The sequence below is a fragment of the Mastigoproctus giganteus genome, chromosome 9 (genome assembly GCF_048544385.1).
Source record: "Mastigoproctus giganteus isolate SK-2022 chromosome 9, ASM4854438v1, whole genome shotgun sequence".
Taxonomy (NCBI): domain Eukaryota; kingdom Metazoa; phylum Arthropoda; class Arachnida; order Uropygi; family Thelyphonidae; genus Mastigoproctus; species Mastigoproctus giganteus.
This window is the reverse complement of record NC_143583.1, coordinates 215,870,372-215,893,744: the sequence shown is the minus strand read 5'-3', so window position 1 is coordinate 215,893,744 and position 23,373 is coordinate 215,870,372. Positions and strand designations below refer to the sequence as shown.

Genomic DNA, 23,373 nt, shown 5'->3' with positions numbered 1-23,373 from the left:
TTTCAGTCTTGATGGTGTTAGCTGTGTCAAGGGCTATCCATAGAAATTCTGTGGGTATACCTTTTGTAAGTCTATAACATAAGCCTTTTTTGGCTACTTCGAAATAAAGTGGGAGAGCACCAACCAACAGCTGCAGTGCTGGTGTGCCCACAGTACAGCATGCTCTGGTAATAGTGAGAAGTAGTCCTTTGAATTGATTCTAGTTTATTCCTGTTTCTTACTATGACTGAGCAGATGAACCATGCACTGGCTCCTTGGGTTGTAATAGGTAGGAACACTGCATGGTATAAGCCACCTCCGTAGCCAGGTGGGAAGGAGCAGCAGTGCGTAGCACACGCTTCTTGATTAGACCGGGGTTCGAGCCCGTCACCACCAAATACGGAGGATGCGGAAAGGTCAGGGAATGACCACCGCATATACCGGAGCAATATGGCCTTAGTTGCTAATGCTCCTAAAAACCAAATAACAAACAAACAACTGCATAGTATACGATTGCCATGGTCCTTCTTTTGAGGCCCAGTCCGTGCTACTGATCCTGGCAATCATGCCTGCATAATATCTCACTTTTTTTGCCAAGTAAGACAAATGGGAGTAAAAAGTTAATTCTAAGTCGAAGACAACTCCTAGATATTTTAGTTTGGTTACCATTTTGATTGTAGTTGTATTAATTTTGATTTGTGGACGTCTTCTTATGTCTAAAGTTCCTTTAGGAGTATTTGTTTGGTTTTGTCAGGTGATATTTTGAGCATTTGCACCCACTCCTGCAGCTGTAAGAGGGTGGCATTTGATCTTTGCTCTACCACTCTCGTGTTGCCTTTTACAAGGAGAATGAAGTCATCTGCAAAGGCTAGGCTTTCTACCGGGCCCAGATCCAAAGCCAGAAATTCGTCCAGTACAATGTTCCAGAAGAAAGGGCCAAGGACTGAATCCTGAAGGCAACCTTTATTCACAGAGTGTGTCAATTCCTGGAACCTCCTGCATACCGAGACACTTCTGTCATTAAGGTAGCTGTTAATTACCTTATAGAGGTTTTTTGGGGCATTTGTCTGGCAGAGTCTCCTAAGGACACACGGCTACCACATGAGGCAAATTCCCCAGCAAAGTCTATAGAAATTGCCAGCATATACTTTTCCTCTGTGTTTTTAACTGTTGACAGTAGGTGGTGCATTGCATCCTCCATGGAGTTGCCACGCTTAAAACCATACTGATTGTTAGAATGTAATCCTGACTCTGTGTAGTATTGAGATAATCTGTTATAAATTAATCTTTCATATATTTTTCCTAGTACAGGAGTAGGGCTATTGGTCTATATGATTTAGGATTGGTAGGGGGTTTCTCAGGGTTTTTAAAAATTAATCTTAAAACAGCTTTTTTCCATATTTTTGAGAATATTCCCTCTGTTATGCAGTTGTTGTATAAGTATATTAATTTGTTAGCTGCTATGTCTGTTAGTTTTTTGATATATTTCAACCTCTAATAGGTTAAAACCTGGGCATTTATTGTTTTTGAGTTTAGATAGTGATATTTCTAATTCTTCTATAGGAAACAGACGTTCTATATTGGCATTGTCATAATCAGTATTTTCTTTCACAATGTCAATATGGGAAGGGGAATAGTCCCCAGAATCAGTCTGGGGGCAATGTTGGATGGGTCGGAGGACAGTAGGTTTGAGGAAGTCACAGACTGGTGGATTAGTGGTTAAATTAGTGGTGGATTAGTGGTTAATGACTTCCCCTTAACAAACCCAAGCTAGAACTGAAGTCTTCTCTAGATGATCCTGCAACGAATCTTTAACCAGTGCCTCCGTTAATTTCCCTGGAACAGAAGTTAAACTAACAGGTCTGTAATTACCTGTGTCTCCCTTTGATCCTCCTTTGTGGATTGGGGTCACATTGGCACATTTCCAGTCCATGGGTACCTCCCCTGAGTCCAAGGAAACTCTAATAATTATGGCTAAGGGTTTGCTTACTTCCTTTTGCCTCCTTTAATATAACTGGATAGATTTCATCCACCCAAGGTGCCTTTCTTATGTTTATCTTCAACAATTTCTCCTCCACTTTACTCTCAGTTATTACATGATTATCTAGCTTACTGCCAGAGTTTAATACACCTCTGGCATTCCCCTCCCTGAATAACTCCTCATGTGTGAATGTAAATGCAAAATATTCATTTAGTTTGTTAGCTACCTAAGCAGATCATCAACAGTTGAACAATCGATATCAAGTGGACCAATCTGATTCATCTCCTTCTTTCTAGAGTTTATATAAATAAAGAACTCTTCGGTGTTTTTCTTTGCATCCTTTGCCAAAGCTTTCTCATAATCTGCCTAACCTCATTTGTGATTTGTTCACAGACCAGCTTATATCTATCATAGGCTTCTGTGTCATCTGTTAATTTATATGTATCCGATGCATTTTTCTTCTCTGCCACATGTCTAATTAGTTCATCTGACCTCCAATTTGGGCCTAAATCTTGAACAATATTTCTTAGTTGGTATGAAAAGCCTAGTAACTTCCAAGATTATTTCTTTGAGTGCTTCCCATTTTGAGTTTGCTATTGGTAACATCATCAGTGAGTCCCAATGTATAGAATTTAAATACAGCCTCAGACCACTCTTTTTATTACCACTCTCTGTCTTCTTCCACTCAACGATCCTTTTATCCATTGTAGCAACTTACCCTTAATACCATACTGCTCCAATTTGTACAGTAGTCTTCCATACCCAACAGTATCAAAAGCATTCCTGAAATCCAAGTATATGATCTCAAAATAATGTTTTGCATCCAGTTCCTTTGTAAACACATTATAGTATCCAATTAAGTTTGTCAGACAAAACTTTCCCTTAAAAAAAAACCCATGCAGTGTCTGAATTATTACTGCAGTCTTGTCCAGATGATCCTGTAATTCATCTTTAACCAGTGACTCAATTATTTTCCCAGGAACAGAAGTTAAGCTAACTGGTCTGTAATTACTGGTGTCACCCTTAGATCCCCCTTTGTGAATTTCGGATGCATTTGCACATCTCCAGTCCATGGGGAACTTACTCTGAGTCCAAGGATGCTCTCATAATTATGGCTAAGGGTTTGCTTACTGGGGTGGATGGAATCTATCTACTAGATAGATTCCATCCACCCCAGATGCCTTTCTTATGTTTAACTTCAACAATTTCTCCTCCACTTTACACTCAGTTATTACAAAATCAATAAGCACCCTGTTGCAACTTGATAAACCTTTGGCATTTTCCTCCCTTAATAACTCCTCATGTGTGAATGTAGAAGCAAAGTACTCATTCAGATTATCAACTATCTGAGCAGGATCATCAACGGTCGAACCAACAATATCAAATGGACCAATCTGATTCATCCCCTTCCTTCTAGAGTTTATGTAAGTAAAGAAGTCCTTGCTGTTTTTCTTGGCATCCTTTGCCAAAGATTTCTCGTAATCTGCCTTCCCTTGCCTAATCTCCTTTGTGACTTGATTAGAGACTAGCTTATATCTGCCATAGGCTTCTGTGCTGCCTCATAATTTATATGTAACTCATGCATTTTCTTCTCTGCCACGAGTCATTAGTTCCTAAAACTTGAACAATATTCTTAATCGGTATGAAAAGCCTAGCGGCTTCCACGATTAGGTCCTAGAAGGCTTCCCATTAGATTTTCCTGTTCTTAACATCATCATCAGTTGGTCCCAAAGTACAGATTTTAAAAACTGTCTGAGACCACTGTAGTCACTTTTATGGAAGCAAAATCTCTTCCCTTTACCCCCGATGGTAATTATATCTTTAAGTAAATCACACATCAATACACTGTGATCACTGCCACCTAGTTGTTCCTTTCTCTGCAAATTCTTAATGCATGAATAATCACTGCTGATAACCAGATAAAGAGTATTACACTCTCTGCTTGCTCTCGAATATGCTGCTGCAGAAAACAATCATCCAATAAATCCACAAAAGTCTTGCTAGTGTGCGACTGACCAACTCACAAGTTCCAGTCAATATCTGGAAAGTTAAAATCCCTCATTATAACACAATCTGATTAATTGGCCCATTCTATTTCTCTGTACAACTGTTCATTGTACTCATTAGAGTCATTCGGCCTATAACACACTCCTATTCTCCTCATTTTTGCTTTCCCAGTTCTTGTCACAGCAAACTGACTCAACATTGCATTCTCCATCTATGTCAACTGGATGCACTTCCTTAGATTTTATGTTTGTCTTAATTAACAGCATAACCCCACCTCCTTCCTATCCTTTCTGAACACATTATATTCCCCAAATTCCAATTCTGCATTTCTAATATCTGTGTTAAACTAAGTCTCTGATATCCCAACAATATGTATGGCGCCTCCGTAGCCAGGTGGGCAGGAGCAGCAGTGCGTAGCACACGCTTCTTGATTAGACCGAGGTTTGAGCCCGTGATCACCAAATACGGAGGATGCAGAAAGGTCAGGGAATGACCACTGTATATCCCCGGAGCAATATGGCCTTAGTAGCTAATGCTCCTAAAAACCAAATAAACAAACAAACAACCCAACAATATGCTTTTGATAGTTTAACTTAATGTCAAAAAGTTAAGCCTATTAGATGAATACTATTAGCTATGGGAAGAGGATGGTTATTTAAGTGGAGCTTGAGTTCAGGATGAATTTTGCATCTGGCACAGAAGTGAATGGCAGTAGATTTCTGGCTGGATAGTCTATTGCCGTTTTGCATCATTCATGTCTGGATGCAATTGATTGATATTTGCAGTTTGGCACTCAATGTAATTCATGTTTTGAGAATGATAGGAAATTGTGAGCTTGTCAGCGGAATCCACAGTTTTAGAGATGAGTTCAATTGTATGATTCATTCTCATTGCAAACAACGTGACACTGAGAACAAACCCTTGTGGAATTCTTTCTTCTTGGATAAAGTTTTTAGAGAGTATTCCCCGATAATGAACTTGAAAAGATCTTTGTTGTAGGGAATTTTGGATAAAATATGGTAAACTGCCTCTCAAGCCAGGAGAATGTCGATCCTTTAAAATGCCTAAATGCCATGTAGTGTCAAAGGCCTTCTCAAAATCAAGACAGATGATGATGAAATGTTTCTTTCTGATGAAAGCATTTCTGACATTTGTTTCGGCTTTGATTGTGAGATCCAATGAAGATCAGTTTTTTTTTCGAAATCCAAATTGGTTGTTGTTTTCAAGTTTTGGGACTCAAGGAACCAAGTGAGATGGCAATGTATCATTTTCTCAAGGATTTTGCTCAGACAACTGGTAAGAGATATCGGCCTGTAATTTTGAGGAACAGAATGATCTTTATCGGGTTTTGCAATTGTCAGTATATAAGAATGATGCCAGGAACTTGGGAAGATATGTTCAGAAAAAATTCAACTTTCTTTTTTTGCTTTACATCTGATATAACGAGCTTTTTCTCTAAGACGTTTATAATTAATAAGATTGGAAGTGGTTGGGTGTTTGTGGAAAAGGTTCCATGCTTTGTTTTCTTTTTTTTTTGCATTGTTGCAATCATCATTCCACCTCTATTTCTTATTTGATATTGAGGAATGGCAGCGGACGTGGCAGTTAGCATTTGAATTGTGATGTGCAGTAACACTGTTGATGGAACAAGACTGAATGGTATAGTTGTCAAATGATATTTGTGTTCTGTATTTTGCCCCTGAAAATTTCCATTTAATTGGATTTTCTGTTGGAAAGGCATAGGATATTTGAATTCTGCAGATTAATGGATAATGGTCGCTGCTATAAGGATCACTCAGAGTTACCCAACCTACATTTGGAAAGAGGATTGGGAAACAAATGGAAAGGTCTATTGCAGATGTTGAACCTGTAGGGAGATGGATATACATAGGAGTGCCAGTATTTAGTAATGTTACATTCTGTGTGTCGATCAATATTTTTATAAATTTTCCTCCTCTGTCTGAGGTAAGGGAACCCCATAATGGATGGTGGGCATTAAAGCCTCCTGGTAAACAAAATGGAGATGGTAACTGCAAAACAAGATCTTCGATTTTCTGAATAGTATATTGATGATTTGGCAGAAGATGGATTGAAACCACTGTCACAGTAATACCATTTACAACGTGTGTGGCAACAGCTTCTAAGGCATGTAATGGGATGTGTCTGGGTGTGCTTGAATCCACAAGTATTGCTACTCTCCCTGTGAGCACTGTTAGTGTCAACTCTGTCTTTTCTGAATATTGTATATAATTTTTGATTGTAATTGAAACATGAGGTGTCAAATTCGTTTCCTGCAAGAACATTGCAAGGATGATATCCATGAATTAAATCATGGATATTATCAATGTTGCTGTAAAGGCCTCTACAGTTCCATTGGATAATTGTTCCATTATTTGGTTTTGAGAGAGAGAGATGAATCTGCTTTTTATAAGTGGGTTGTTTATAATGGTCAAGTTTAGATTTTTCTTTTCTGGGAAAGTTTGGGTATGCTGGATCATTGTTATCTTCCATATCACCATTTGCATCTAATTCGGGAAGATCTTTGGATGATCACATCATCGGTATCCATCCTTGTTGGGTTAACCTAAAGAGGATCTGATTTTTGCAATTTTTCTACTATTTTACTGTGGGTTATTCTTTGAACTGGAACCGTGAGTGGTGTATTGTTACTTTGGTCTACTGTCTTTGGTTTAGACGTAAGTAGGTTGATAGAAGTGATCGAGCCCAGTCTCTGATCAATTTATCTGGAGAGAGTGACACTTCCATCTGACATACTACTGATTGGGAGTATGGACAGCTGAAGCATAAGAGCTTTTGGCATGCTTAATTTAACTTGTTTTCTGGCTTCTTGATATGCGACTTTATTTTCAGCCTTGTATTTTTTTCCCTAAATTCCAGAGATCACATTCTTTAGAGTATGCTGGATGGTTGCCCCTGCAATTAGGACACTGCTTAGTTTGTGCCTTGCATTCTGATTGAGTACAAGTTGTACAGCCACAGTTTGGACAGTTGAAACTCCACAGCATGCTGTCTGGGAGTGACCAAATTTCTGGCATTCGTAGCATTTTAAGGGATTTGGGATAAAGGGTCGAACAAGGAAATTTAAGTAACCTGCTTTGACTTAAACTGGTATATTCAGTGTACTGAAGGTTAGAATTATGTTACGTGTTGGGATTAAGGTGCCATCTTTTCGTATCATGATTCTTTTTTGCCTGAGTTACATTTTGTTCCTTTAGTTCCTGGACTATTTCTTCTTCAGAAATGCTTAATAGATCCCATTCAGTGATCCCCTTGGAAGAATTCAGGGTGTTATGTAGAGTAACTTGAATTGGAATTCCGTTTAAAGAACTTGAGTCTTAATAATAGTTCAGAGTGTCTTGGGTGAGAAGTCTCTATTAGCAAGTCCCCGGATTGGAGACATTTCACCATTTGGTGATGCTGCTGCATTTTCCAGGCATCGTTATATGATGAAAGGGGAGGGCTTGCTAACAGGTTGTGCCAACAGAGAATGGATAGTCAAGAAGGCTGATGATTCCTGTCTGCCAGCATCTTTTTTTTATTCACTTTGAGGTAGAGAAGCCATGGTCCATTTCATGGTTTTCACATTGTGCGTTCTTGGACTCTACATGTGAAAATTCATTGGTTTATTCCCCAGGTTACCGGCCCCACCATGGAGGCAGGAGCAATGCCATCAGTGACTAAGCGAAAAGAAGTTAGAGCTTAGTGTGTTGAAGAAGTTAGTTATATTTACAAAAGAAAGGTGTCTTTCCTTTCTTATAGGAGGCATCCTTCTTTATTTAAAAAGAGCCAGAAAATAAATAACTTTGAAAGTAAAGGCTTTAGAAATCTTTTTAACCACTTCTTTATAGAAATTTCAAATTTGCTTTGGAAATCACTAGATCACTCACTTGGCGCTCGGGGGCCCAGGTGCCCATGTCGAGGGGTGTATCATTTATGGGACTGTAATATTCTCGACATAATCGAATAACATTATAACCAATATTGACATTTTTTAAAAAAACTATATTAAAATTTAATTAAAGAGTATAAAATGCATACCTATACTACATATAGTTCTCCAGTACACTAAATACTGTTATATAGACATTGCATACACTATAAAATATGTACAGTCGAAGCTCTACATGTAATTAATGTAATTCTACTAATACAATATAATATAATCTTATTTATAATATTTATTACAGTATTAAACAAGAAAATTATAATTGTAAATTTTGCATGGATTGTAGAGTGCAGTAAGGTTACAATTAAATTGTAAATTTCACTACATAGGCTACATAGCTATTAAGATCTAATAAGAGAATTGTTTTACTGCAAAAAACACGATGTTTCAATGGTAGAGCATGTTTTGAAAGAGAATTATGAAGGTGCATGATAGCAGTGATTTCACTTTTGCAGTTAGGCTGCACTTTAAAAAAAATTTACATACAAATTCTAATCCTTGATGAGCATTTTTCAATGAAACTTCTTATTCGACCACAGTAGATTGCTCATCTTCATCACTACAAATTTCAGAAGATTCCATTATGTCTGCAAAGAGTTCCTCTTCATTCATGCATACCTTGAAACATTCAATATCCACATCTACTTCCGCATAATCTTTGAAGCCTAAGTTTTCCTGTAAGTTTCGGTAATGATGCACATGCTCAAATATTTCTTCCCTATTATCGGAATGTTCTTCACAATTAATAGAGGAAGTAGCATGCAAAACTTTACTTCACTTTTTTAATCAAATTTATCCCATGCTGAAATGCATAAATACATTGCTTGCAGGATGTTGGTTTTGCACTGAATTTTGCTTTCATGACATGGCACAGTTTTGTTTAATTAATCAATTAGTTTTGCACTATTAAATTTTTATTATTTTTTTTAATCTTCAGTGAGGTGGTGCTATTATACCTCTTCCTCTCTCAATGTCTAGCTAATGTCCAATATATTAATGATATTTGAATTTTCTTAAACATATTTTCATGTTGGTTCGTACAGGCCCTAATAAATAAATTTCAAATTATAGCCAGACAAAATATTAAATATTTACGCTATGCTGTAGCATAGACAAACAATCAGCTGATCATTAGAATGAAGAATATTCCAACTGTCAAAATAAACAGGTCTATAAGTAGTTAAATACTGCATGATATCGTGAAAACCCTACTACAATGCAACTTGTTAAAAAGGTGATCACAAAGAAAATCAAATAACTCTTCTTAATACCACATTTTCAAAATAAAATTCAGGAGCATAACCCTGTTAAGCTTAGACAGTGGACAGTAGTGCCACTTGTCTATGCTTTTCATCTATATATAAATATAAAAATAGTAAGTGATCTAAGAAACATGAGAGTGAATATGCAATAAAATTTCTAAATTATAATCAATAATACCTGTGCTACTCTGTCTACTTCTTCCAGATGAGGAATGGCTACCTCCATCTCTAGTCGGTAAAGGAGAACTGGCAAGATGCAACTGACCAGCTGCCGCCGCCCAAGCTATCCTCATTATACAAGCAATAGTATCCATTAACTCTCCAAAATTCATTGTCTGAAGGGATTAAAAAAGCTGTATCTGTATTAAGAGTTTAATCTTTTTTTAATTGCAAAACTAAAGATTAATAATTTAATACCTATGTTTACTAACAGTGGTCATCACCTTCTCATAGAAAGATAATATGTAGACATATTATCTTTCTATGAACAGGTGATGCTATATGGTACACTATATCCTCTCAAAAACGTTCTGACACCAGTACTTACTTCAAAACGTTTTTTTTTTTTTTTGTCCTCATCACCTGAAGAGGACAAAAAAAAAAAAAAAAAAAAAAAAGGAGGTATACTAGTGTCTGATCTAGCATTCCAAGATTTTCCAAAGATATCCAAACTATAGGTGACTCCCACCGAGCGTGGGAGGTTACGTTCCAACCAATGTCCGCACACACCGATTCCATGTTCGGCAGGGTATTGTTGTTATGGAAAAACAGGGGTTAGGTTCTGAAACTTTTTTATGTAGGAAATTAAAATGATAATCTGTGTTACAAATAGTACAATTTATTTTTTAAAAAAATTAACAATTTCACTTTATAATTTAAAATGTATTCCAACTAAAAACATCATAAAATATATGGAAGTAATATTTTCTTATGTTAATTTTTGCTGGAATAGGATTTCAAAATTGAACGACGAGACTGACTTTCTCCATAATTTCTTATCTCTTGTTCCATTGAGTGATAATGAGTTCTGCCCCTAATGTAAATGTAAAGGGCCCCCTATGTTAAAAGAAAACTAAACCCCAAAAAAATCGAAACTAAATTATAGAAACAACAGAACAGAAACTTAATCGGGTATATAGGAATTCATTGGGTAGGAATTCCTAACTGGTCTACTCAGGAGAGTGTGCTACTGCACTCCCGCTCCTGATGATGAGAGTTTCAAATTCAAGCTAGCAAGTGTTTTAAGCAAATCACATAATTTATTACAATTTTTTTTCTTTCATAATGATAACCGCAGAGAATATAATATTGTGCACATATTTTTAACTTATTTTTAGTTCATTTTAATTTCAATTTTGCCATTCCCTCTTTGTCACACAGTTAACAGGCAAAAGTTAGGCAACGTGAAATAATTAAATAAAGCCATTGTTAATTTTATATGAATTTCACATCTTGATTAATTATATCACATCTTGAATCTTTCTTTGCAGACCTATTCCATCTTCTATGGAGTCTACAAATGAACACAATTTTTCTTCTTCCTCTTTCATCCATCTACAGACCATTTCTGGAATTCCACACTCGCAAAATATACTACATTTGGTTTCACCACTTCCAACTCTATCGAAAATCTAACATTTTTTCAACTGTATAATTTTTTTCTTTTGGTGGCTATTACTTCAGTCCTATTGATTTACAATTTTGCTGTGTACTTATTTCTTTTAGCAAAGGGTGCAGCAAAGTTACAATATTTTCATATTCAATATTACCATATTTTCTGGAAAATATCAAAATTTAACCTGCATCTTGTGACCTGAAGGCATAACTCTAAACTAGAACCTGTCCTTATTCAGAAGAAAAAGATCATTAAAAATTTACTTCTAGAAACCAGAGTCTTTCAAGAAATGTGGAATTAAGAATGCCCTTGATGGCACTAAAGATGAAACAGTCTGTGAACAGAGCAAAAATAGACCTCTACATCAATGACAAGTGTGACGGTAGGGACTGAGTTTTAGAGGTCAAAAACAAGTAAATTCAACCTACACTGATATTTGGTTTATAAAACACCTATGAATGTGTTTTATATGTACAGAATAATTTTTTATTTTTTTCCCAAATTCACCTTCTAAAACCTGGGAGTATCATACAGCCCAAAAAACATGGTACTTAATTATTTAAAGACTAAATGCACAAGGCATAATTCCATATGGTTTTAAATTAACTAAAAAATATTGATATAGATACACCATAGTTAGCCCATAAAACTAAACTACCTATGCAGTGTAAAGGCATAGTTTTAATTATATCTCATATTCTGGCTACCTTCACAATGAGATACCAGGTATTGCACTAATTCAAATAAGTAATGCTTCTCTAGTAGATGAAACTACTGTTATTTATTCTCAGTGGGCACCACAACCCAGATGGCACCGTTTCAAAGCTTGTTGAGCTTTGAAAGCTATTTTTATAAATCAGAGGTAGAGATGTCATGTTGATGTGCTCAAAGCATGTGAGGACTTCGACTTTTACCAATGCACAATGGCTTTAACATATGATTTCCCGTCTTGTTTGAACACAATAACACAGTAATTCTCTCTTTGTTAGTTTTCATGTTTGGTTTGTTGGGTGCCTTTTTAATATCCACTGACTTGTAAGGGAGTAGTGCTGTTTCATCAGAGCTGTATAACCGTTCATCTGTGAATTCAACATCTGGAATCTTTCTTTGCAGACCTATTTCATCTTCTATGGAGTCTACAAATGAACAATTTTTCTTCTTCCTATTTCATCCATCTACAGACCATTTCTGGAATTCCACACTCGCAAAATATACTACATTTGGTTTCACCACTTCCAACTCTATCGAAAACCTAACATTTTTTCAACTGTATAATTTTTTTCTTTTGGTGGCCATTACTTCAGTCCTATTGATTTACTAATTTTGCTGTGTATTTATTTCTGATGTCCTAGAATTTACCATGTTTTGATAAAACTAAATCAAAAACAGTTCAGCTTATCATAGTGTTGAAGTGAAGACACATGATTTCCAATAAATCATTTGTCGGTTCATCTATATGTTTGTCTAGTTTAGCTCTTAGCAGTTTTTGCCACTGTTTACAAAAATTTCTCCTCTAAGGTAGCTGTTTGTAATTAGCATTATTTATTTGAATAACATTGATATACCCTTTAACATTGAATAACACTGATATACTCTTTTATTGCATCTCTAGCTGAGGGGAGAAACTGGGTGTCTACATTAATCAATCTCTAATGAGTGCTGTTTACAAAAATTACTACTACCTCATGGAAATACGGCAGTAGGATGTACAGTCGATTTAAATATACAGAACATTCACTTTTTGCCGTTTTCAATATCAAACTGCTAGTTCTTTGAACACATTACATTTTTGCATAATTCATTTAGGGGGACATGAGCGTACCCACAGGTTACCCAAAATCGCAGTATGAAGAAGCGCATTATATCGAGGTTGCACCATAAAAAGATGAATTTAGGTATTACATAAATATCTATCCTCTTCCATGAAAATAAATCCATTGGCCTAGAAAACATATACAATATGTATACCATTTATAAAAACATGATCTAATAAATTAAACTCCCTGTTTAGTAACCTGACATACCTTGGCATGTAACATCAGTTACTTTATTTGAAGATTAAATGTGCAAGGCACATTTAATCTTATGATACGAGTTTAAATTCTTCATATGGTATGGGTTTAAAATAAATATATAATATCGGTGTAGATACACCATAGTTTACCCATAAATTTAACTACATACGTAGTAGTGTAAAGGCATCATGATTTTTATTTTTATCTCATATTGTGGCTGCCTTCACAAGATACCAGGTATTGCGTTACTTTGAATAAATAACGCTCCTCTAGTAGAGGAGACTACTGTTATTTATTCTCACTAGGCACCACCACCACCCAGAAGGCATCGTTTTAAAGCTTATTGCCCTAAGGGCAATAAGCTTTAATAAGGGCAATAATAAAGGGCAATAAGCTTTAAAATTTAAAATTTAATAAAGGGCAATAAGCTTTAAAACGATGCCTTCTGGGTGGTGGTGGTGCCTATCCCAGGTACGAACATACCTGGGATAGGCACCACCACCACCCAGAAGGCATCGTTTTAAAGCTTATTGCCCTTTCATTGCTGATGGCATATTTGCATTACCAGAATACCTGTCCATGCAACGATGAAAGGCCAAGAAGCTTTGAAACATTACTTATTCAATTTTTTTTTTTTTTTTTTTTTATATAAACCCCAAACACGGAGAGGTATCAGAACCTACAGTACTTAGTACCATGCTTGGGTTGGAGGTTGAGAAGACGAAAGAAGATATTTCTTGACAGTGGACCATAAATTTAATTACATACGTAGTTAAATTTCTGTAGACTATAATTTTCAGGAAATACTTATGAAGGAAGGTTGTTCCAGAAAACGGCAGTTGAATGAATAAACGAGGAAGATGAAAATTTGGTTCTGTGAGTTTGAAGTTGGACAGTAAATGGATGTTGGCTGGTGGTGGCACATGTTCGGACTATTCTGAAAGAGAGAGAGAGAGAGAGAGAGAGAGAGAGAGAGAGAGTGGGAATTATAGAACTCAATACAGAAGAACAGTGCCCATGGAAATATCTGTAGAAGAGGCATGCAGCAGAAACAGTACGTCTATGAGACAGCAAGTGGAGAGACTCTGTTAGAGATGAATCATTCCCTCTGAACGGAATCAAGAAGCCTGACAGATGTTTTGGGGGCATCATCCCAGATGTGGGAACAATATTCCATGGTAAGGCATATTTGCGATTTGTACAGAGTGAACAGCGGTTTTGAAGAAAATGAACGCCGAGAGTGAAACAGAAAACCAAGTTTTTTAGATGCAGAGAAAGAAATATTTGTAATGTGCTTGTGCCAAGAGAGATCAGAAGTCAGGGTAATCCCCAAGAGAGAGATATATCATTTTGCCTAGAAATTGGAGTGTCACCAAACATAAGCATAGCAGCAGAAGAATCCTTTTTGCGAGATATAATACAAGACTGAGTTTTAGAAGGATTGAAATCAACTAAGTTGTCTTTGCCCCACTGCAGAATTACCTGGAAATCGGCATTGGTAGTAGATTTTCAAGAAGTTGAAGCTGATTGAGCATAGCAGGGTTTCACAAAATGGAAAGTGGAATGCAATGTGCTATCGTTGGCAAAACTATGGATAGGATTTCCAGTAAACGGAAGAAGGTCATTAATATACAACAGGAAAAGAGTGGGGGAAAGAACTGAACCTTGTGGAACACCGGCATTACTGGAGAAGTTAGAAGACAGAGAGCAATCTACCATCACCCTCAGTGACTGATCAGAGAGAAAACTGGATAACCAATTACAAAAAACAGTTGGTAAACCATAATATGGAAGCTTTTTTAGAAGACCTTTATGCCAAACACAATCAAAAACCTTTGAGATGTCAACAGAACACAGCTTGTGTTTCACCGAACTTGTCCACTGAATTAGTCCATAATTGGGTAACATAAGCCAGAATATCAACAGTGGATCGACACTGATGGAATCCATACTGGCGATCGTTGATCAGACGAAGGGTTTCTAGGTAGTTTAAGAGTTGGCGGTTAATTGATTTCTCCATTACTTTAGAAAGAGTAGAAGTAATTCCAATGGGACGATAATTGGATGGGAGGGATTTGTCACCCTTTTTAGGAACTGGTTGGATATGGGCAAATTTCCGAGCAGAAGAAAAAAAAAACCCTTTGGAATAAGAAAGTGAAAAAAGACGGCAAATAACAGGAGTAAGTTCAGGAGCACAGGTTTTGAGAACAAGTGGAGAAATAACATAGGGACCTGGAGCTTTCTTCACATCAAGATTCGTCAAAATCCTTTTGATGGAAGACTACAGGAGGCATTGAATGGAGCATGTTGGGAATGATGGAAGGTGTTTTACCAAGATCATTAATACACGAGTTAGAAGAAAAATGGGATGTTAGCAGGTCAGCTTTATCCTAGGCTGAAGTGACAACAGAACCATCTGGTCTGGACAGAGGTGGGAGCAGAGATGGGCAAAAGTTGCGGCCAATAGCTTTGGCAAGAGACTAGAATGCTCGGCTACCATTAGGGCAAGAATCAAGTTTTCTACTCTTAGCCTGCTCAAACTCTAGTTTGGACTGATTAATAACTGCTTTACAATTGTTGCGAGCTTTGGTGTAGGCAGATAATGAAACTGGAGAATTAGAAACAAGCCAATTACAATATGCAACATTCTTCTCTTGAACAGCCTTAGCACATTTATTGGAAAACCAAGGTTTATTTAAAGGACGAGATTTTAAAGTGGAGTGTGGGATAAAGGATTCCATTCCTGCAAGAATAATTTCACTGACACGATCTGTGCAAACGTTGACATCAAAGTTTTGAAACAGTAATCTGACCAAGGAAAAGAAGAAAAGAAATCTCGCAGGTCATCCAATTTTACATTCTTGTAATGCCAAACAATACGAGGTTGGGAATAGCAATGAGATAAAGGCTCCATTGGAGATGAGACAATCGTCAAGTTGTGATCTGAGGTAACTAAAGGACCTCTCACTTCGACCATGTACTCAGAAGGGTTGTTTGTAAGAAAAAGACCAAGCGTGTTGGCTGTATGGTTAGGATTGTCTGGTATTTTTGTAGGTAAATGAACAATCTGTGCAAGGTCATTAGTAATTGCAAAAGTCTCAGCATCTCGACCAGCTGGGTCGGTGTGACTAGAAAACTGATGACAGCTGGAGTTGTGAACATTAAAATCACCAAGGAAAATTACCTCACTGTTAGGAAAGTTGGACTGGAGATAGTCAAATTGCAAAGAAAGGAAGTCAAAGAGCTCCAAGTGATTAGTGGAGTTGGGAGAACAGTAGGGACAACAGATGAATTTGACAGAATGAGGGAGAGAGATTTTAAGCCAGAGAAGATCGAAAAGAGGAGATTCCAAATTACCAAGTCTGACAGGGAATATCGAAACGAACATATGCACTAGTACCACCTTTGAGGCGAAAGGAATCATACAGCAAATAATTTGGGCAACTGAGATGAGCAGTAGTTGAATCAAGCAATAACTGAAATTCTGTTAGAAAAAGTACACGGGGTTTGGCAGACTGCAAGTGGAAATGGACATCATTGAGATTAGAATTGAGACCACATATATTTGTGAAATTAATTAGGAAGTGTTTGGGAGGGTTAGATCTTTTCTAAACATCCAATAAACCTCCCTTTCGCAGATAAGCTTACTCTATTAGTTTGACAATTCATGGTGTATTCAATAGCAAGAAAAAGTGGGTGGGACATGCTGTATGAAATAATGAAATTTTTGGATATGGCGTACATATGGTAAGAATATACCCAGATCCTTGACATAACGTTGCCTTGACAATGCCCCCTGCATACACGCTATTTGGACTCCCTCCAGTAACTATCTGGCAGAGTAGAGGTAGCAAGATTATACACTATCTGATCTGGAAGCATCCTAGAGAGTTACCAATAGGTTCGGTCCAGTGTACTAACTAGCGGCCGCCCTGCGAACACCGTTATAGAGCTGTACCCTCGAAATGTAAGGAAGTTTGGATCTCGTCACGATGTTCTTCATAACCTCAAAAGTCATCAATCATACTGCATGATGGAAGAGATGGGTAAGAGTTGACCGGAACTTAGCTCTGGAGACTAAACATGGGTTCCACCACTTCAAGCCTCCAATAAGCAAAGTGGTAGTATTGCAATGGTTGATGAGAGTCATCTACCACCTAGTACTGCCTGGTAACACAGAGGGGTGGCATTCTTCCATGTGGTGTGGGCACCAAACCTCGACCCCTGCTTACATTGGTTCACATCTGGGTGGTCACCCACAGTGTGCTTGTCCATGGATGTTATACCCAGCATTACTAATAGTCCCACCATCGTGAAGGTGCAAGCAGAAGATTTGGCTGTCACAGACCATCCGGACTTCGCCAAAATTGGGTCCACTTGACTTGACTGTCACCCGAATATCAGTTCCATCAGCGTTTTAGACTTCCAGGTAGCAAGTACAGCTTGTCTGGCATATCTGAGAGAATGTCTGTGACAACCTCAAGGACCGAAGTACTGCAATACCTGGTATCCCATTGTGAAGGTAGCCACAATATGAGATATAATTAAAATGATGTCTTTACACTATATACGTAGTTTAATTTTATGGGTTAACTATAGTGTATCATAGGTATTTAATTATAGACAAATGATGAAAGGGAAAGACAGAATATAATGAGTTACGTGTAAATTAAAAAAAAAAAAAAAAAAACTTAAAGTCAATAAATAAAAGCAATACTGAGAGTTATTCACTATTAAATAATATATAATATTTTATCCTTTATGGTTGGTACAGAATTGTTAAAAAATCAAGTGAAAAATATTCAGAAATTACTGCATTATTTATAGACCTATTAAAAATATGGCTCTATCAGATTATTATGCAACAACTTACAAACTGGTTAATGGATTTCAATAATATTATTAAACTCATCTTGTAAACAACGAATGCTTACATATTATTTTGATTCTTATTGTTTTTTTTTTTTTTTTTTTTGAAAATTGCAAATCTTCATCTAATGGCTTTTAAGTTGAACTCCACTAACCTCGTCTAGATGTGACTGTTATGTTCACTTTAAAGAATAATTAATTTCACCTGTTAAAAAAAATTACATAATTTTCTTTGGCAATACTAGAATAATTTTCGAATAACCTGGATTGCTTTTCTTCCTGAAAATTTGGATAGCAAAGCAGAAGCATCACTAGTTTGGAATCCTGAAATATCTGAAAAATCAGTTACACATTTCTTGGCAGGACTAGGTCTTAGTTTCAAGTTACTAGATGAAAAATGTTGGACTTCCAAAGCTGTCTGTCCACATAACAAATATCTAAAATATAAAAAAATAATAAAAAAAAGGGAAATTTTAGTGGTGAGTTTACAAAAATAAATATAGAAATGCAAATTATAGACATGTCACATGGTTTCTTAGAAAAAGTTTCTAAAATGGAAAAGGTGCTGCATATCCATTCACTCATTAATTCATCTCAACTCAATCTCAAAGTTATATGCCACATATCTTTCTACAGATCATTTAAATATTTCCTTAAGATATTAAATATTACAGTCACCATCATAAAGAAGGTTTAATATTAGTAAATTATGACAGATTAGTTATTTGTTATTTGTTTTTTTTTTTTTTTAGGAGCATTAGCAACTAAGGCCATACTGCTATGCGGTGGTCATTCCCTGACCTTTCCGCATCCTATGTATTTGGTGGTCACGGGCTCGAACCCTGGTCTAATCAAGAAGCGTGTGCTACGCATTGTTGCGTAGCACACGCTTCCTGCCCACCTGGCTACGGAGGTGCCAGACAGATTAGTTCAGCATTTGCAAACAACATTAAGGAATATTCTTTATAAACATTCCAATGAAATCTTTTTAACTCAGTACAAGAATAAATTATAAAAGTTGGAATACTCAATTCCCAAGGCCTTTTTTCTAAAGAATCTTGTGACGGAAATGATTCAGCTGCAGCAGCAGCTGAATATAACAAATTTCTATAGCATACACTTAGTGTATATATATATATATATATATAGGCTGAGATATCATGAACCACCACAATCTCAGCAAACAGGGTTCCTTAACAGGAAGAAGTAAATTAAATTAATATGTTCAATATGTGGTTGGATATGTTCAAGACGGCAGTTAGAATCATTAGATAAGAATTACTCTCACAAGTTCTATCCAACCGGTTTACATTTACAGCTAGTTTATTGTATTTACTTCTACTTCGGCACAGATGCTAGCCTCTTACTTTCAAAATGTTGGAGGAAAATATAAGATTGCCAGGAAATGTAAAAATGCAGTTTTTTTTTTTTTTTTTTAATCCAGATTTTTAACCTGAAATTAAATTTTCAATGACAACATAAAATTTCTTTTTACTGATTTAACACAACTGTATATTTTTTAAGCAAAATATCATGTTAATAACTGTGGCAGTGTTTTTTTTAGTAATTTCATAATGTTTCACAATATGTGATTTTCATGGATTTATAATGTGGTTGTACACTATCATATTTATTGAATTTTTTGCCATAGTTAATGGGAAAAAAAAAAAAATTCAATAGTGGTTGGGGCATAGTTTGTAGTAAACTGAGGTTGAGTGCATTAGGGAGGTGCCTAGCTTTATTTTTTTTTATCTAGAAAATGTTTTTTTTTTTTTTTGAATTCTGCTTGAAATATAATAATGCATCTCATTTTAGTAATGAACATCACCAGAGACAGAACTAGGCAATCGTATGCATGGGGTAAAAGTAATATAAGTATGCCCCCATTATATGCATGTAGTCAATCTTTATGAATTTATAAAAATTACTATTGCAACAATCTCTGATTTGCATATCTCTCTATACATTAAAAATGTTTTCCTCCTAGTGATATTTATTCGAGCCAATGGGAGAAGAGGACGTGGCAATTACGTCACTACAAATGCAATTAATTACTGACAACTACATCCATAACATTCACCAACCATGTGCTTCACTGTCTAACATTTGATGTTCCATTGTAACATTTTTTGTATATTAATGAATATTATGTATTTTAAATAGTTTAGTATTACGTAAATATTTTAAATATTTGTATAGTTTGTAAATATTTCAGTCCTGCTCTTTTGGATGCAACAATATTCCTCATGCATTATGGGGTTCCATAATGCATGAGGCTTTTGGCTAAAATCTATTATTTGGGTACAACTTGTCTCTGTGTAGAGGCCATGATCATAGAATGGAGTGATTGTATATATATATACAATCACTCCATTCTCATAAAAAACAACGGTATGGGTTCTCATAAAAAAAATATATATATATATATATATATATATATATATATATCTGATAATTAAAATAAATATGATATTTAAATAAAATCATCAGCCAGTAGTACGGCAATAATGCAGAGCGAAATGAAACGCAAAATAATATTAAATAGTAGCTACATAGCTACATAGCCATATTTATAGCCATATTAATAATGATAGCTACATAGCCATATTTATTTATTTTTATTACTTTTACCTAACTTTTACCTCACATAATATAAATTAGTGGTAGTAGTGTGTTGATATGCTAAATAAGCAGCACCTGTGCCGCCATCTATTCTTTTCCTTTCTATTATATAAGCTGGTTAAGCTTGCATTATGTCAGTGGTGTGGCTCTGATCAAGAGTGCTCTCTGTTCTATAGATTATTTTTCGCTGCATAAGGACCACCGCCATGCAAATCCTCTGCATTGGTTGATCTATCGGAGAATGGAGGGGTGGTTTGGTTCTTCGATATTTCTGCCTTTGCGATGATTTGTATGACGATTGAAATGCAGCGATTCCATGACCATTATTGGCCTCGTGGTCCTCTGTCGATATGGGGCATGATGGTCAGTCTATTATTTTGATATTTTAGTTTTTTGGTAGTTTCTTTAACCCTTTTTTGGTGATATTTCACGTCTTTTGGAACTGGTACCTTCAAGGGCGGTACCGCTAAATTATTTACAATTGGCATTATTTAAATTTATATCGTTTTTTATTAATTGGGTTTAATGACTTAATTGACTAAATTATACAGGGGATTATCGACTACCTTTTTGTCCTATTATCTCTACTTTCCCTTCCCTGTTTGTTTATTTTATATTATTTTGCGTTTCATTTCGCTCTGCATTATTGCCGTACTACTGGCTGATGATTTTATTTAAATATCATATTTATTTTAATTATCAGATATAATTAGGCATCATGTGGAGGATGTGCATTTGCTGCCTCTAATGATAGCTACATAGCCATATTTATTTATTTTTATTACTTTTACCTAACTTTTACCTCACATAATATATATATATATTTTTTTTTTTATGAGAACCCAAACACGAGAAGTATTAGAACCTATAGTACTCAGTACTGTGCTTGGGTTGGAGGCTGAGAAGAAGATATTTGTTGACATTGGACTTGAACTTCTGCAGACTAATTTTCAGGAAATATGTATGAAGGATGGTTGTTCCAGAAAATGGCGGTTGAATGAATAAACGAGGAAGGTGAAAAGTTGGTTCTGTGAGTTTGAAGTTGGACAGTAAATGGATGTTGGGAGCACGTGTTCGGACTGTTTCGAAAGAGAGAGTGGGAATTATAGTTTGTTATGTTGTTTGTTTGTTATTTGGTTTTTAGGAACATTAGCAACTAAGGCCATATTGCTCCGGGAATATGCGGTGGTCATTCCCCGACCTTCCCGCATTCTTCGTATTTGGTGGTGACGGGCTCGAACCCCGGTCTAATCAAGAAGAGTGTGCTACGCACTGCTGCTCCTTCCCACCTGGCTACGGAGGCGCCGGGAATTATAGAAGCCAATTCAGAAGAACAGTGCCCATGGAAGTATCTGTAGAAAAGGCATGCAGCAGAAACAGCACGTCTATGAATAGCGAGTGGAGAGACTCTGTTAGAGATGAGTCAATAATTAACATAATTGCCCTCTTCTGAATGGGATCTAGAAGCCTGAGAGAGGTTTTGGGGGCACCCCCCCAGATGTGGGAACAATATTCCATGGTAGTGTGGATTTGCAATTTGTACAGAGTGAACAGTACATTATAAGCAGTATATTATAAACCCTAAAATCTAGCAGCCCTCAGGAACAGTGAGTGACAGAATTTTAAATTTTCTGATTTTAGAGAGGTTGAGCAGCTTTTCGGGGAACACATTTCAATAAATATTAATTTATTGACATCTGTAAATATTTATAATCTACAAATTGGCCCATCATCTTGTTTGTTTTTGTGAGCAAGATTTAAACTGCGTGGATAATGCAATGGCTTTAATTCTCACAGCAGAACAAACTTTCTTTTGTAATTAGATACCCTGGTACTGCATTACTTTCAACAGATAGCTGTAGCTATATTACAACTCTGAAAACTGATTTGTGTAAAACTCTAGGTAGCACAAATTGAACAACTACAACTGTTTTGAGGGCATTTTATCACTAGAGCCCACCTGCTACATGATGAGAGCCTGTTCAGTTTTTGAGACCAATAGTCTTGAAACAGATTCTCATACTGGCTTATCATTTAAACAATGTACAATTAACTCTTTGGCAAGGCCATCTGTTTGAAAATAGTGCAATACCAGGTAACTCATTGAACAGGCAAGTTTTTTTTTTGCTGTGTGAGATGTAACACTATTGCATTATCTATGCAGTTTAAATACTGTTATCAGCAAAAACAGATTAAAGGGCAAGACATTTTTTTTTCCATTTATTTGTACACACAATTATTACATATATATATACAATACTTACATGAAGATATAAATACAATTTTATATACTTTGACATTCTCGTAACATATATAATACATTATATTATATTTGACCTCCTGGTGCATTGCGTTCATGTATCCCAGAGTCAAGGGTGGCTCCTAGACAAAAGCCCATCTCCACCTAGTTCATCCGTTTTGGCGTAGAACCTCAACAAATCTAGCCTGAAAACATGTGCGAGGTATTTTACCACCGCCAATATAAGACAGCTGCTGCCTGGTGCTCTTCTCTAGGCCCGGGTTCATGTTATGTATTTGTGTTGAATGCACAAGTCCCGCACCCACCGGATGTAGTGCAATACAAGTGGGTGCCGACAAGTAAATTATTATTATTATTATTATCTGTTTATTTCCATAAGAAAACCACCCTGGGACGGCAAAGTGCCAGGAGGGTGCTAAGTACATATCAGGGTACGAGATACTACGTGCAGTGGGTTACTTATACTGAACACGTAGTCTCGTCCCGAAATACATTTTATACACATTTTATGTTTAATATATACAATATTTACACATTAATGATTCTGTACATATATTATACAACTCATATATTTACAATTCAGTAATAATTCCATCTATAACTTACATATTTACATAACTGTTACAGAAGGTATATTTTTACAGTCAACAAATTATTATTGTTCTTAAAGCAGAAAGTTTCACTTTTATTCACAATTCTTTGGTACTTTGCAGCCGATTCATATTTCGGTAAGTCTGTAAGAATTCCGGAAGATCTCTTTCCGGTATGCTGCATCCTCACACAGTTTTTCGGCATC

General features: G+C 36.2%; 1 protein-coding gene across 2 annotated transcripts in view; it reads right to left on the bottom strand.

Annotated features, from left to right (window-relative positions):
- Positions 1-23,373, bottom strand: part of LOC150081121 (ubiquitin carboxyl-terminal hydrolase 24-like) — a 908,750-nt gene that overhangs the window by 417,233 nt on the left and 468,144 nt on the right. For both annotated transcript variants that reach the window (XM_090381072.1, XM_090381073.1), the window contains exons 31-32: positions 17,958-18,132; positions 9,375-9,531 (exon numbers count right to left, since the gene is read on the bottom strand). In XM_090381072.1, coding sequence (XP_090237198.1) covers positions 9,375-9,531; positions 17,958-18,132 — 332 coding nt within the window. The remainder of the gene's footprint in view (positions 1-9,374; positions 9,532-17,957; positions 18,133-23,373) is intronic.